We start from the raw sequence: 16,292 nt of genomic DNA, 5'->3' as shown, positions 1-16,292 counted from the left end.
CAACAAATTTATTATATCAAGAAATGTAAACCATTCTCACCTAAGTTATTATTAATAGGATATATTGAACCTAGGAATATTGTCTTTCATTTGTTTCAATGGTGAATAACGGACTAAGGGCTAGCTGAGGGCATTGAGAAGTGGTTTAAGTTCTGATGGAGGTCTGCAGACAATATGCTGCCTACACTACTGAATATGCCTGAACCCTAAAAAAAGCTGGCTTAAATGCCCCAAGCAGCAGAAGGGGATAAAGAGAGGTGTTCAAGAGAAGTTTGGGGTTGCCAAGGATCCATTAGATCCAGAGCCCCCTCATTTTTTCTCTTTCACAGGGATAGGCCTGACCTTTCCTTTGTATACACAACAATCAACTGACGTACATCTTTCCAGTTTGAATGCACCATTAGCTGTTGGTTTTGTATGCATGTGTGCTACAGGCTGATTGTCTACATCAGTTTTTCCCAAGCTTGGGTCTCCAGCTGTTTTTGGACTACATTTCCAATCATCCCTAACCACTGGTCCTGCTAGCTAGGGATGATGGGAGTTGTAGTCCACAAAAAACAACTGGAGGACCCAAGTTTGGGAAACACTGCTCAACATTAACACAAAGTGTTTAAGATCCATCTGCACAGTTTTTATTCTTGAAAGTTCATAGAGGGTTTTTAAAAAAAGTTTTAAAGTGCTTTGAGTTTTGGGGGTACTGAAGCCAAAGTCACCAACTGGAAATGAAACACATCTCAATTCACCTAGTTTCTTTAGCGGAGTGTTTATCATCCATTCATCAGATTAGAGGGGACAATCATGCTTTATATGTGTTCTTTAAAAGGTTAGTGTAATAATAAATTCACTAGCTGTACCCTTACTTTTGCCCATATGTTCATGGGTATACTGTACTACTAACCGATATCACCTTAGGATGAAGTGTTGGATGAATAATGCTGTATTGTTTTTAACACGTGATTGGAAGCCACCCAGAGTGGCTGGGGAAACTCAGCCCGATGGGCGGGGTATAAATAAATTATTATTATTATTATTATTATTATTATTATTATTATTATTATTATATCTGTATCTCCCATCTATTCATTGCTACTTTGCAGTAGATGGTTGTATAAATATGTAGCTTTATAATCCAATGAAATTAGTCTCCCTGCAAAATATTTCACCTTCCCAAGTAAAAATAGATGTTTTAAAGACATGCTAAAAAGAACATTATTTTTGAAGCCATGCAACTTTGGTTACACTGAACATCTGCACAAACTTTTCTTTTTGTTAAAGTACAATTTCTTCTTTGTATGTGATAATACTCTTAATATATCCACATGGCTACCATAAATTAGTGATTCTCATTTGTTCCCTGGCTCTTGATGCTTGACTCCTCCACCCCTCTCCTCATTATTCTTGTAAAAAAAATAATGTCAAATGATCTTTATGAATCTTAGAACACCCTGAATTGTTCAGATGAGTCACCTTTTGTCTTTGAAAGGGGAAAAACATAGAGCTAACTAGTCACTTAAACGTTCTTTTTTCTTTCTTTCTTTTTTAGCTGTGCCTCCTAAATTGAAGGAGATGAAAAGCCAGGAATCAGTTGTGGGTCAAACATTAATTCTCAGATGTGAAGCCATTTCTGAGCACACCTCTCTCAAATTCAAATGGTTAAAAAATGAAAAGGAAATAACAAAAAAAAATAGACCGGAGAACATCAAGATCAAGAGCCCAAAAAAACAAAAGTAAGTATATAGTGATGTATCTAAGAAGCTGAGTTGTAAGAGGAAAATTGAATTATTCACCACAGAGTGGGCATCTACTGCATTAATTACCTCAATGTGCCCAACAGTGTATTGTGATGTGTGCAAATTAATGGAAATAGGTTATCACTTCAGTTTCACTGAATGGTTTTATGATGGTGCTGCTGTTATATCTTGCTTCATAATAATAACAACATTGTAGCTCTTATATAATCCTTATATTTGTTCCAAGGCACATACATTGCTTTATCGTTATTATCCATATTAGCATCTGTTGGAAGAACCAAACTGTTTTAAACCCAGTTAGAAAGATTTGCATCCACAGTGCTTTGGACACACAAAACATAATAACTCTTTGGGGAAGGTGTTGAGGCTTTTCATTATTTTCTTTCTAGGTGTTGTGTTGTGTTGTTGTGTATTGAAAGGAAAACATTCCCATCCACTCTTGGATGCTCATGGACCTAGACCAACATTAGCTAACCCAGATGCCCTCCATTTGCTGAGCTGGGGAACACCAGTTGGCAAAGGCTGGCCTAGACACTATTAGCAGAGTCTGTGAATATGTGATTGATCTCACGCATAGGTCCATGGGTGTTAGCTCCAGTTTTTATTAATGTGGCTGGATCAGTTTTTAATCATTAATAATGGTGATGTCCATATCCAAAGCTACTATCATACCACAATGACATTATCCAATTCGGGCATTTAAAAAACCCCGTTTAGCTATGAAACTCAATAAATCTCATAAATAGTTGGTTGCCTCACCTACCTCACAGAGTGACCATGAAGCTAAAATGTTAGTGCAAACTACTTGAAAAATAAGCATTTCACAAAGAAAATTACATTTTTTTGTGCAGGCAAGCCTGAGGTCTGCCTCCCATATTTGATTAAAGGTGCACATTAATTCCTACAGTGCTTTATTTTCATTGAATTTATATCCCACCCTTTTCTCCAAGGAGCTCAGGGTACATGAGTACATGGTCTCTCTCCCCCCCGCCACTTCACTTAATCACCACAAGTTATGCTGAGAGGCAGTGACTGGCCCAAGGTCAACCAGTGAGCTCCATAGCCAAGTACAGATTCAAACCCTATTCTCCCAGTTTCTAGTTCAGCTCTCTAACCACCACGCTATGGTTTGCGAGACAGAAATATTAGTACAGTAGTTGGCTGAGCCTTGCTTTGCATAGTCTTCCCCAGAGGTAGTAATATGCCTTGGTTCTTCCTTTGCAGCAGTTACATTTTATAACTTAAATCCTGTCATATGCCTCACCTGAACAGTGGCCCAATGTCAGCATGTACAGAGGAAGGGAAGGAGATGGCTTATACCGTAGATTCCGGCGTATTAGGCGATTGGGCAGCTGCCAATTTGGGGGGTCGACTTATACGCCCAGTCTTATATGCGGCAGCTTTGCTGGGCAGCAGAAGTGGGTGGCGGGCTCCGCTCCAGGAGGAAGCCACCCAGCGAAGCCGGCTTAGCATCGCTGGGCAGCTTCACCGGGCAGCTTCCTCCCAGCGCGGAGCCCACCGCCCACTGCCGCTGCCCAGCAAACCCATACCTGGCGTATAAGACGACCCCCAACTTTTTAGAGGATTTTCCGGGGTTAAAAAGTCATCTTATATGCCGGAATCTACAGTACTTTAGTTTCATGTCATTGGATTCCCAGATTCATGAAACATTGGTGTTTTTAGTGAGTTCTTCCTGTTCAAATGCTATTGGATCAAGTATCAAGGCACATATGTCCTCCATGCTGCTGATCTTGGCATATGTCATTTGCTAGAGTGAGAAAGAACAGAGCTTTCGTAGCTTCATTTCGAAGAACTAACATATGGAAAGCTTACTGTGCTTATTGTCATGGCTGCAGTACTCAGTCCCACACAGCAGCCAGAATCAAAGAAAGCACTTAACCTTTTTTTGTGGTACACAAAACATTTTTGCTTCTTACAATTAAAACCAGATAAATGCTCTGTTGTCCTCATCTGTCATTGTGTCAAAGGTAGTGACAAATGGTTTGGTAAGAGTCTGCAACCACAAACTGAGTCTGATTGATCGTGGCAAAAGTATTTTTAAGAGCTTTGCCCGACGCCTATGCAGGGAAGGCTGGCGGAGGAGAGCTCACACCTGTACTTTCTCAACTGTGCCTCCTCCAGGATACTTCATGCACTACCAATGCAGATTAGGGGGGTCAGGAAGGGCATTGCCATTGTTCATTAGGGATGCAATCTCTCACTAGTGAACTAGTCTCCTTAGGAGTCAGGTACAATAAGTTGTACCTCGTATTGAGCCAGAGAAAGACAGAGTTTGGTTGTGCCACCCACCACAAGTCGCCAACATTCTCCCTCTCTGAGCTGGCAAGGGTGACATGGTTTTGGGAAGAGGATGGGGCGGGGATCCAGACTTCGATTCTAGGGGATTACAACATGCATCTTGAGATCACCTTAGGAGGGCTGTTTTGGGATGTCATGGCCACCATGAAAACAGGGAGCTGTCCCTCTGGTCATTTATTTTCTCATTTTCTGTATTTCAAAGTTCTAACAAAAATCCATATATCATGGGCCCAGTTCAGATAATATGACATATCTGGAATTTAGTTATTTATTTGCAAATGAGACCAGTAGATGGTTTTGTGGCATGTTAGTAGTGGTGTTGCCCTGCATGGATGAAGCACCCCTAATTTTTAGCATCTCTTTTTGAATTTTCTTGCAGCATTGAAGTGACCATTTGTTTTCATATTTTTTTTTAAGGACGGGCAAAATATATCCCCGCCAAAGGCTATTGGTTTGTTGAACCCTTAAAATGCAAAACGAATGGCACACTGTTACTTGGAAACCAGCGGAGGATGACGTGTAAAATTATTGTACTGAACTTTTAGTACAAATATGTGTTATCTTTTCAAAAGCGATAATAAGCCAAAAGCAGCGATTTCTTCCCCTGCCCCCATTTGCGAGCAGAATTCCCAGAAGCCTTTACCTGTTAGTACTGCTTCACCTGGCTGGTGAAAATCAGAAATGAAACCACTGAGGACGGATGGCACGTGAGTCGCCCAACACGTTGCACAGTCAGAGTAGTTTCCTTCTAGTTCTTCCTCAGAGACACCTATTCCAGTTGACAGGCCCCCAGAGGTCAAAGGTGATGGGAAAGCGACTGTGGCTACTCACATGTACAATCTTTTAGCTGCCTTTTCTTCTTTGAACATGCCTGCTCTGCAGTGAATAGATACAGTGGTACCTTGGGTTACAGACGCTTCAGGTTACAGACTCCGCTAACCCAGAAATAGTACCTCAGGTTAAGAACTTTACCTCAGGATGAGAACAGAAATTGTGTGACGGCAGCAGGAGGCCCCATTAGCTAAAGAGGTACCTCAGGTTAAGAACAGTTTCAGGTTAAGAATGGACTTCTGGAACGAATTAAGTTCTTAACCCGAGGTACCACTGTATGTACTGTGGATTATTTTTCACTTGCAATATCTGTAACGGCCAAACTCTTGGGGTGGCTTTCTGAGTTCTTACTCCAATTAGAACACTTCATAGAGGTTTGTCTTTAAAAAATATATATTAGATGGCACTGACTGTTGCTGCTGTTTTTGTATGTTTATCAAGCATTCGACCCAAATTATCTGAACAACATAACAACAGCTGTTAAGTGGTTTCCAATATGGATTTGGAGGCCTTAATAGGTCACTAGGAGGAGCTGGAAGTGAAGCATTGAATAATTTTGAGGAATAGTTTCATGAAGATGTATAAATCATAGTGGGTAACCATGCTGTCCAGTGCAGAAGACAATCCTAAGAATCAGCTTTCATTTTTTTTTAAGTTTACAAAACTGAAAGCCTGAAACTAATGTTGTAAAACTCTCCAGCTGTCCCATTTATTTCAGTGAGAGTTAAATGTGCTAACCTTCCTAAAATTTTGATTACCAGGTAGATGGCTAAAATACCTGATTTTCTCTTTTTTCTCCCAACTCCAATGCAAATTAATTAACAATGCAAAGAAACTGCTTGTGTTATAGTGCAACCTTCCACAGCCTAGTGCCCTCCAGGCGTTTTAGACTACAATTCCCATCAGACCTAGCCACCATGGCCAATGGTCAGGCACAATTTGACTTGTCATCCAAAACACCTGTAAGTAGGAGGAGGCTGTTGTAATGTATAAGTGGTTGTAATCCTTATTGTTCCTGTTTTGCCTTAGGACATTCTCAGAACTTCGCATTTCTAGGGCTTCACTGGCTGATGCTGGAGAATATACATGCAAAGCAAGCAACAGGCTTGGGAATGACAGCACGAGAGCTCGGGTAACAATTACAGACACCAATGGTAAGACACCAGTGCTTTTTATTTTACCTGGAAGTACACTTTCTTGCAAAACATGGGGGGAAGATCACATGGAGGAGCCTAACTGAGATAAAAAAAACCGCTGAAATGAAAAATACTTGTTTGCTGAATGTAGGTAGTAAAAAGCACCTAATGTAGGTACAAATAAATTCCAAATGGTATGGTATTATTCAAAATATGAGTAATGTAACCAAGTGCTGTCTGCATTAGTTTATTTATTAATAACTTGAAGCAACTTGGAACGCTGAAAACCTAACTTAAATATGTAATTAGCACTCATGAAAAATACACTGGGTATTTGACCATCTCTGTTACATTCTGCAGATAAGTGTGTGCATGTTTCTTAAGTGTGGAATCAGTCTGTCAGGGTTGGCATTTAGAATCTAGGCCATCTTCTCATGCTGTACTTGTCTTCAACCTAGCTGCTAAAATGCCTACCCCCTTTTCTCGGTGTCTCTCTGGTTTCTGGGCAGGTAACAAAATTGACAAATTTATCTCTAAGCATGTGGGTGCTTGGTCAGTTACTGTCCTCATTAGGTGAATTATTGCAATACAAGTTATATGAGGGATAAAGGGAATTGTTAAATGCATTACCTTTTCTTGAGGAATGTAATTTAGATTTGTGATTGTGAAGAGTAGAAAATAGGCCAAAAATAGGTCTTTCTGAACTAAGAAACATGTATGTTTAAACCTTTGTTCTGCTTTACTTATCTCAGCAGATACTAAAGGTTCTGTTTACTCCATCAATATGCATAATCTTTATACCAGTGCTTCAGGTTATGAGCCTCTTGGCATATATACACAAGTTGCCATATTGTTTCTTTAAGTGGACTAACTCAGACATACTGACAGCAGCAATATGTCTGTATTTAATCACACCAGAACACAATGGAACTTTGGGCTCATTAAGCTTCGTAAAACCTGAAAGAATTTAACTCTTTTGAAATGCTCCTTTTTAAAATGTAGTTTAGAAGGGAAAGCCACATACTAGACTCTTTGGTCATTACTGTAATTCTACATGCTTTTTTAGTGTATAGCTTATGAGTTCATGCTTGATACAAAGCTTATAGTTATGGTTGCAGGTCCATTGAAGTAGCTGAAATTTAATAGCAAGTGGTGCTAATGTGTTCTATAATTTGCATAAACTAAAGCTCTGGACTAAACAACTGAAATTTTAATATTTTTATTCATTACTACAGTGGGACCTCGGTTCCCGAACACCTCTGTTGCCATACATTTAGGTTCTCGAACGCCAAAAACCCAGAAGTAAATGCTTCTGTTTTTGAACGTTTTTTGGAATCCAAATGTGTGACATGGCTTCCGCTGGGTGCAAGAAGCACTTGCAACCAATGGGAAACCGTGCCTCGGTTTTTGAACGTTTTGGAAGCTGAACAGGCTTCCGGAATGGGTTTCGTTCAAGAACCAAGATACCACTGTATTACCTTTCCCAGAATTTGCTTACGCCACCAAATACATTGTTCTTCCATATACTGGACCACATGCAGGTAGATTACATATTATGCAGGATTATGTTGCTGGCCGTTGCATGTATAAGCGAAAAAAGACAGACTGACCTAGGGAAGAGCCCTGTGCTACCATCCCAACCTGTTTGAACCCAGTACTGAGCAGGCTTTACTTCCTCCCATGCAAAGCAGGTAGCTTTTGTAACCTCATTGCTTACTGGGCTTTGGGAAGGTCTTGTGAGATATCAGGTGGCCTTTCCAGGCAAGTTTTCCGCCCCCCTCGCCCCTTTTTAATTTAATTAAATTTTGGCGATCCGCATAAAGTTGCAAATGGCGTAAGGGAAATTGGCATAAGATATGATCTACCTGTATACACATTTGATTATTAGCAGCAACCTTTCCCCAACCTCCTTCAAATCTTTAAACCAATTCATACATTACCATAAGGAAGAACGAAGCCTGGCGTCATTACCTTGTCTATATTATTGAATATTGTCAAAGCTGCTAGGCAATCAGGTATGCGGGTGGCTTGGGCATCAGTGTGGTAGCATATTAATTGATTCCTCATTTTTTCCCCTACTCAAATTACAATATTTTCAAGGATGAAGGTATTGAGGAGTTTCTCCTGGAGTTCTTGTTCAACTTGCTCACTGTTGCTTTCATTTCTCAAATATTAATAAGGTAGATTCCATGCAGACCATAAATGCATTAAAGTGTTGATCTGTATACATGTAATCCAGATGAACTATAAAAAGATACCTAAAAATAAATAAAGTAACAATATTCATGGTACATTAGGCTGTCACTACATTAATTATTGTGCTGGATTACTGTTGTACAAATATTGGAATGATGGGTTGAGCAGATTTTTCTTTTTCTTTGTAAACTTACATAGTTCCCATGCATAAAGGAGTTGTTTGCTCATAAATCTGCACCGTTTCACACTTGGAATAGATTTACCAGTTCCGAGCAATAGCCCAGAGAGTCAGGACTAAGCCAGACATGCTAGGCTGAAGTAATGACTCAGATAAATGGACACATGCCTGAGCATAAGGTTATTCCCATACTGTGTTCTAGCTAGCCAAAGAAATGGGGAAAGAATCATAGAATATGTGGGGTATCTCATTCAAAAACCTAAAAGGTACATCAAAAAATTCCACCAGAATACACACATCATTTGTTGCAGTTGCATTTTTGTAGCAGTGAGGGCCTTGAAGATACTATAGCTAAATAAAACTGGCACAATTACTAAGGAATGCAAACTAACCAAGATGACAAATTTTTGATCGTGTAAAGAAAATACTTTGTACAATACATTTTTCCAATAGAAGGTTCTGATTTTCCATAACTGCTTGCTGGTACAACCATAGCAACCATCTTTCACGTTAATAACAATAATACTTGGCACTTGCTGTTTCAGACTCTTTTGAGGAAACAGGCTAAAATTTGTTTTTGTGTATGAGAGAAGGACTTGGATATGATAAGATTAAAACTGAGCCAGATTTATCAGTGGACACCCGGAACATGGTGGTAAAACAATTACTTGTAGTGATTATTACTGGATTTATATTATGACAATAATAAAGAGTACTGCATTGGGTAGGGCTAGGCTATCTAGAGACATGCCCACTGGTCTCTTGCAATTGTGGAGCTTATCATACTGCCCTGAATTCCGACATTACTTTTGCAGACTCTGTACAGTGTATGCTAGGGACACGGGTGGCACTGTGGTCTAAGCCACTGAGCCTCTTGGGCTTGCCGATGAGGTCGGCGATTTGAATCCCAGCAACAGAGTGAGCTCCTATTAGAGCAATAGGAGCTCACTCTGTCGCTGGGATTCAAATCGCCTCCTACCAACCTACCAACCTAGCAGTTCGAAAGCAAGTAGATAAATAGGTACTGCTGTGGCGGGAAGGTAAATGGCATTTCCGTGCGCTCTGGTTTCCCTCATGGTGTCCCGTTGCACCAGAAGCGGTTTAGGTATGCTGACCACATGACCCAGAAAGCTGTCTGTGGACAAACGCCAGCTCCCTCCGCCTGAAAGCGAGATGAGCACCGCAACCCCATAGTTGCCTTTAACTGGACTTAACCGTCCAGGGGTCCTTTACCTTTGCCTTTTTTACAGTATATGCTATTATTTTCACTCAACATCTAATTGGAGAACTGGTGAAATTGTACACAATTTGAGAGGACTGTTTCAAGACAGTCAGGGGGTGAGCAAGTAGAAGATCAGAACGATAACTGTGTTCACAACAATTGGAAGGTTGGTGTGCACATGGAGAGAATAGTAACAGAGGTCTACAAAGACCCCTGTTGTAGTTGTCAGTTGATTTTGACAATTACAGACCCCTTGTTGCTCAGCCTTGTTCACTCTGAAAAATCTCCGAATAACTGTGGAACATTCTACTCTCTCTTGAATGGAAAAGAGAGTTGTTTCAAAATAGCTCTGTATTGCTCTGTGATTTTGCTTGTCAAAAGTTAACACTCCCGGTTATCCGTTGGGAATGCCTTGTATTGTTTTTCTGAAGGGGGCTATCTCATCTCAAGAAAGTGGTATTAATCTCCATTAATCTCAAAGAAAGCTATGTACAATTCGGTGAATGTACCGTTGCTGCCCATTAATCTGGTTTGCACAGCACACTTGCTCCAATCCACAGCTTTGCATGAAGGATCCTGCGGGGGGAGGAAGGGATTGTGGTCATTAATTACTATTATTATTACCCTGCCCTCCCTGGCCAAGACCAGGCTCAGGGCGGCTAACACCAAATATATAATACATTAAAAACTCAAAATCAAACGATTAGTTTAAAATACAATTCGAATCATATTTAAAATCAAAATACTGACCAATATAGGAAAAGACACTTTTTTTTGTATATGGGGCAGATGATGCCTGACATTGTCTCTTCATTTTTTTCTTTCACCACCATCTTGTTCTTTAGGTTTTAAGGGTTGAGGATCCTCATGAAGGCAAGCTCTGTTAGGGGTTTCCTTCCCAACAGGGGCATGTGAATGTTCTAGAGGCTGCCTTTTCCATCTATATTTGAAAGATTTTCCCCCTTAATAAGGCTGCTGTTCATTCTGTTTTTATCACAGGTTATTTCTCCTTTTTTCTTCTAGCTGTTCTGATGCTGGCAGCCTCGTCTACCCTTCAGCTTATTGTCCTCCCAGGAATATTATTTCCACTTAGCCAGGTATTTCCTGATAAGGTTGCCTTACTAGCAGGTATTTGGATATCTCACCTAGGTCACCTTCAAATAAATAATATTTTGAAACCAATTAATAGAATGGGGGGGAACTAAAGGTCACATACATATTTAGCTTTTTAATGCTAATAGGTTCTCTGTTCTTAAAAACTACAATAAAGAGTGTTATTTTGCCATGTTTCAAAATGCAGCCCTCCTTAGAAGAGAGTAATTGAGGTCAGGAAAGATGAGTGAAGTTCTCCAAGAGGGTGATATAAATAGCAAACACTGAGGCTTAGGTACATTTATGATAATTGCTTTTCACCAACTAATTTGTCACTTTTTTCTCTACAAAGAGTCTTGCTACACCTTTATTGTGTGGGCTTTGTCACACTGTAAGTATCTTATGAAACTCTAATGAAGGGCACCGATAACATCTCTTATAAATTAAGGACAACATTTTAAGGTATGTGTGCCAAACGCAATAAATTTGAATCTATATTTAGACTTGTATGGAAAGGGCTAGCAGCCTCATACCCAGCATTGCTTGAGAATTCCAAGAAGCCAACAAATCAATGAGTAGTTAAAATCAGTGCAGTTGTATAAGGTTCAGTCCTCCAGTTTGCTTAAAATTGACATCCACTTGTATCCTAACATAGGCAAAGGCCTCCTCGCCCTAAGGACCATGATGCAAAGTTTGGTTAAAGGTAAAGGGACCCCTGACCATTAGGTGCAGTCGTGGCTGACTCTGGGGTTGTGGCGCTTATCTCGCTTTATTGGCCGAGGGAGCCGGCGTACAGCTTCTGGGTCATGTGGCCAGCATGACTAAGCCGCTTCTGGCAAACCAGAGCAGCACACAGAAACGCCGTTTACCTTCCCGCCGGAGCGGTACCTATTTATCTACTTGCACTTTGACGTGCTTTCGAACTGCTAGGTTGGCAGGAGCAGGGACTGAGCAATGGGAGCTCACCCCGTCAGAGGGATTCGAACCGCCGGCCTTCTGATCGGCAAGTCCTACCCTATCTTTAAAAGTGTCCAAATGTGTGCTGAGCAACAAAATACATAGTAGTATTTAGCATCTGTGGTGTTGAACCTGGGAGGTAAAGGACACTGTGTTCCGTGCGCCGGAAGCAGTTTAGTCATTTTGACCACATGACCTGGAAAAACTGCCTGTGGAAAAATGATGGCTCCCTTGGCCTGAAAGTGGAGATGGTGTGCCGCAGCCCATAATCAAATTTGACTGGACATAACCATCCAGGGGCCCTTTAAAGGTAAAGGTAAAGGTAACCCTGACCATTAGGTCCAGTCGCGGATGACTCTGGGGTTGCGGCACTCATCTCACTCTATAGGCCGAGGGAACTGGCTTTTGTCTGCAGACAGTTTTTCCAGGTCATGTGGCCAGCATGACTAAGCCGCTTCCGGTGAACCAGAGCAGCGCACGGAAACGCCGTTAACCTTCCCGCCGGTGCGGTACCTATTTATCTACTTGCACTTTGATGTGCTTTCAAACTGCTAGCTTGGCAGGAGCAGGGACCGAGCAACGGGAGCTCACCCCTTTGTGGGGATTTGAACCGCCGACCTTCTGATCGGCAAGCCCAAGAGGCTCAGTGGTTTAGACCTTTACCTAAACCTGGGACCTTTTTGCATGCAAAACACAGTGCTCTACCACTGAGCTACAGCTTTATCTCTTGTCTTGAATAAGATAATTACTGGATTGGTTACCTACTGTATTTAAGCTTCAAGAGCTTAAAGCTAGAATAATACTGATAGTTCTAGTATGCCACGCCTTCCTATAAAATGAACTGGTCCTTGCCCCTTAGAAAAGTTTGAAATGTGGCTTGTAAATAAGTTTAAATTATTAAACAGCTGTTAACAGGAAGTTGACCAAAGATCATTCATCCTCCTCTATGGATTAGGGTTTTAAGAAAAAAAAAACAGATTATTTGAGGACTTGAGCAGAGGACTTGTTCCGATTCCAGGAGTCATGCCTGCTGAGTTTCCTGTGGGAGCAAGGAACTACTCTCCATCAGCTAACCAAATCTATGTGCTAGAACAATCGATTGTATCTAGGGTGGCTGAACTTTTCTGAGGATTTCTTAGGCTACAGATACCATCTTTAATCTGTTTTCTCATTTTCTTCTAAATATATGCTTATTCCTTCTGCTCACCTGTAGAAGGGGAAGACGCATTGGTGAACATTTCTCATTTCCAGGGAATTTTGTGGTCCTTCAGTCAAAGATTGAATTATGAATTGGCTCCCTTAGAAGAAATGCTTTGCTGTTGTGAACATAGATGAAGGAAGACAATGGTTCTGTGTATTTCTTGAAGGCTGGCAAATATTTAGAAGGCAATTGTAGCTCTTCCAGAAATCTTGTTGCCATCTGCCTTTGGCAAGCACTGGAGCAAGTATTGCACTCCTTCAAGTAACTTCTTCCTGTTTTCTGTTTATCCCATTCCTGTTTTCTTCTAACGGAGCCAAGAGCTAGCTTTTCCTAGAACAGTGATTTTACACCAGCTGTAACATAAATGTGGTATTGATAGAGTTTAGTAGTTACTGTCTCAGGGTCTATGTGACTGAACTTCATGTGACTATGAAATTAAATAGGTAAAGGTAAAGGTACCCCTGCCCGTACGGGCCAGTCTTGACAGACTCTGGGGTTGTGCGCCCATCTCACTTAAGAGGCCAGGGGCCAGCGCTGTCTGGAGACACTTCCGGGTCACGTGGCCAGCGTGACCAGCTGCATCTGGCGAGCCAGCGCAGCACACGGAAACGTCGTTTACCTTCCTGCCAGTAAGCGGTCCCTATTTATCTACTTGCACCCGGGGGTGCTTTCGAACTGCTAGGTTGGCAGGCGCTGGGACCGAGCAGCGGGAGCGCACCCCGCCGCGGGGATTCGAACCGCTGACCTGACGATCGGCAAGTCCTAGGCACTGAGGTTTTACCCACAGCGCCACCCGCGTCCCTTTCCTTGAAATTAAATACTTGGTGTATATTATTAGCTCACTAATATTTAAGTTGGTTCTATAAGCTTGGCCTTTATTTGGCTGAATGATACATTTGTTTCCTGTAAGAAATGCGCTTCCTAAAAAAAACCCCTGGGCTTTTTGTTAGAAAAGTGATGGGGAAATGCACTGAAAAATGTGGGATGAACAAATTGTTAATTTGAAGACACTACACAAGCAAATCACGAAGAATGCTCATTGTTGCATTACTTTCCTGAAAACAAATAAGAACAGATGTTCAATAAAGACCGGACACATTCCTCTAACCTCTGCATAAGCATTGTGCAATTAAATCAGGATGAATTTCCAATAAACAGGTAATCTGGAGCCCTCTACAGCATCCCCAAGGATGGAAGAGAGGCTGTATGTTAGTCTTGGAAGCCTTGAACTGTACATTGGAGAGAAGTAATAAAAGTATTTTGTGTGGACACCTAGTGGCTTTGTATGACTGGGAATGAGTACAATTAATAGAGGAACTTCCTTGTATTTTGCATAGCATTCAGTATTTCTAAGAGTCTGGCAGATCTGAAGAATTGGATTGCCATAACTACATCTATCATATTCCATCTGGCATATTCATTCCTTCAAATGTCTGAAATTTCTTCTGCCGGCTCTTACCATTCTAAGCCAGAAAACCCTGATGCATCTTGAAATAAGATTACCCATGTCTTTTCTCATGTTTCATGTTGAACTATAGACACCATTTAGCTCATATAGAGAGGTGAGATACGCATGCATTATGGCTTTTCATACTACAAGTTGAAAGTTTACAGTTTAATTGAAAGACTTGTCTATTCAGGTATCCCTAAGAACAACCCTAGCAATCATCTTGGGAGGTGACTAATGGTTATATATAGTTGCTTTGTCAAAGGGTTCATGTGTTACACAAGAGTTAAGTGTCCAGAATTAACTGAAGTATTTTTGTATGTGTGCTCATTGAGATACTACAATTCTGAGATACAATCAATTCTGAAAATAGACACTCAAAACATTTTTTCTTTGGTACCACTTCTGCATGAATAGAATTCTAGGTCTTGGATGGGGGGGGGGTCATCTAGCCCAACCTCTTGCTCAATGCAGATGCAATGACAGCATCCCTAATAGATGGCTACTTATGGATGGCTATCCACCATGTTCACCTTCAGCAAAGGAGAGTCTACATTCTCTTCATGATTACACTGTCAAACAGCTTGTACCATTAGAAAATTTATCCAAATATCAGCTTTCCTGCAATTTCTACCTAGAAGGTCTAGTCCTGCTCCTAGTCTTGTCCTCTGGAGCAACAAAGAACAAGTCTGTTGCATCTTCTGTGTGACAGGCCTTCAGATATTTGAAAGCTGTTACCATGTTTCCCCCTCAAATGCCTTTTCTCTCCGGGCTATGCATACCCAACTCTTCCAACTGCTCCTCGTAGGTTTCAGGTCATTGGCATCCTTGTCCCCCTCCTCTGGGTGTGCTCCAACTTGTCAGTGCCCTCTTTAAAACTTGGTGCCCAAACCTCAACCCAGTACTCCAGATGTGGCTTGACCAACGCAGAATAGGGTGAAACTCTTGCTACTTTGTACAGTTGTATTTACACAGCTTAAAACTGCATTAGGTTTTTTTTAGTAGTCATATTGCAGTGCTGGCTCAACTTCAGCTTGTGATCATCTAAGATACCTAGATGCTTTTTGCATGACCAGAGGAGAAATGACTGGGAAGAGCGCAGAGAGAAGAAACGCTGTACTGCATCTGCACCAGTGAAACCAGACGCCTTCATCTGCCCCGGTGGCAATAAAACATGTCTTTCCCATACTGGTCTGTAGAGCCAGAGCAGGTGCTGTAATTCTCCAATGGTTTGACTTTACCCTGGATGGTACACTTTTCCATTGTCTCTCGAGATCAATGGATGCCCACAATAAACACTTCTGTGAAACCAGGTCTCCCATATCTTATACTTGTGCCTTGTTCTCCCCCCTCCCTTTTTTGTACAGGACATTTGCGCACATCTATATCTGTTGAATTTCATCTTATGTGATTCAACTCTGTGTTCCAGATAGAGAACATATCTATCATTTTCCAGGATCTAATATAATTCCCCATGTTGGAACAGACAGAGGCAAAATAGCAATCGAGTAAAATTAATTCACCAGGACATGGCTTGCCAAACTCTACACAGCCTTCACTTATGTCAACCCTTTTCAGTTTTGCCATTTAGGATATTTAATTGATATGATACTTGTTCTGATCCATCCACTTATAAGGTGTAATTTCCTTAAGGCAAATGAAGAGTTGCAAGAAACCAAACCTCACTCACTGTCCTAAGAAGAACTAGGTCTTCATTTCTTCCCTGTTTCTCAAAAAAAAACATTTATATTAGACATTTTGGGTTATATTAGAATTTGACTTTGTTTTCCCTGCAAGTTTCATCAGGACACAACCTTTTACACATGACAATTCCCTGGCATGTGTAACTGCTTCTCATTTTTTGTTTTGTTTTGCAGAACCCACCAACATGATACCAGTTTTGACAAAAGCATCAAACACATCCTCACGTAAGTCAAGTTGAAATGTTTGCCTCCTTGAAGC

At 41.1% G+C, this 16,292-nt stretch overlaps 1 protein-coding gene across 7 annotated transcripts in view; it reads left to right on the top strand.

Annotated features, from left to right (window-relative positions):
* The window catches only part of NRG1 (neuregulin 1), a 304,550-nt gene that overhangs the window by 163,308 nt on the left and 124,950 nt on the right, over positions 1-16,292 (top strand). For 5 of the 7 annotated variants that reach the window (XM_077921607.1, XM_077921601.1, XM_077921605.1 and 2 more), the window contains exons 2-4: positions 1,544-1,727; positions 5,931-6,055; positions 16,208-16,258. In XM_077921607.1, coding sequence (XP_077777733.1) covers positions 1,567-1,727; positions 5,931-6,055; positions 16,208-16,258 — 337 coding nt within the window. In that variant the 5' untranslated portion in view covers positions 1,544-1,566. The remainder of the gene's footprint in view (positions 1-1,543; positions 1,728-5,930; positions 6,056-16,207; positions 16,259-16,292) is intronic. The other 2 variants (XM_077921606.1, XM_077921604.1) reach the window with 1 other exon arrangement.

Source organism: Podarcis muralis, chromosome 17 (assembly GCF_964188315.1).
Source record: "Podarcis muralis chromosome 17, rPodMur119.hap1.1, whole genome shotgun sequence".
Classification (NCBI taxonomy): Eukaryota; Metazoa; Chordata; class Lepidosauria; order Squamata; family Lacertidae; genus Podarcis; species Podarcis muralis.
This window is presented reverse-complemented; position numbering and strand designations above follow the sequence as displayed.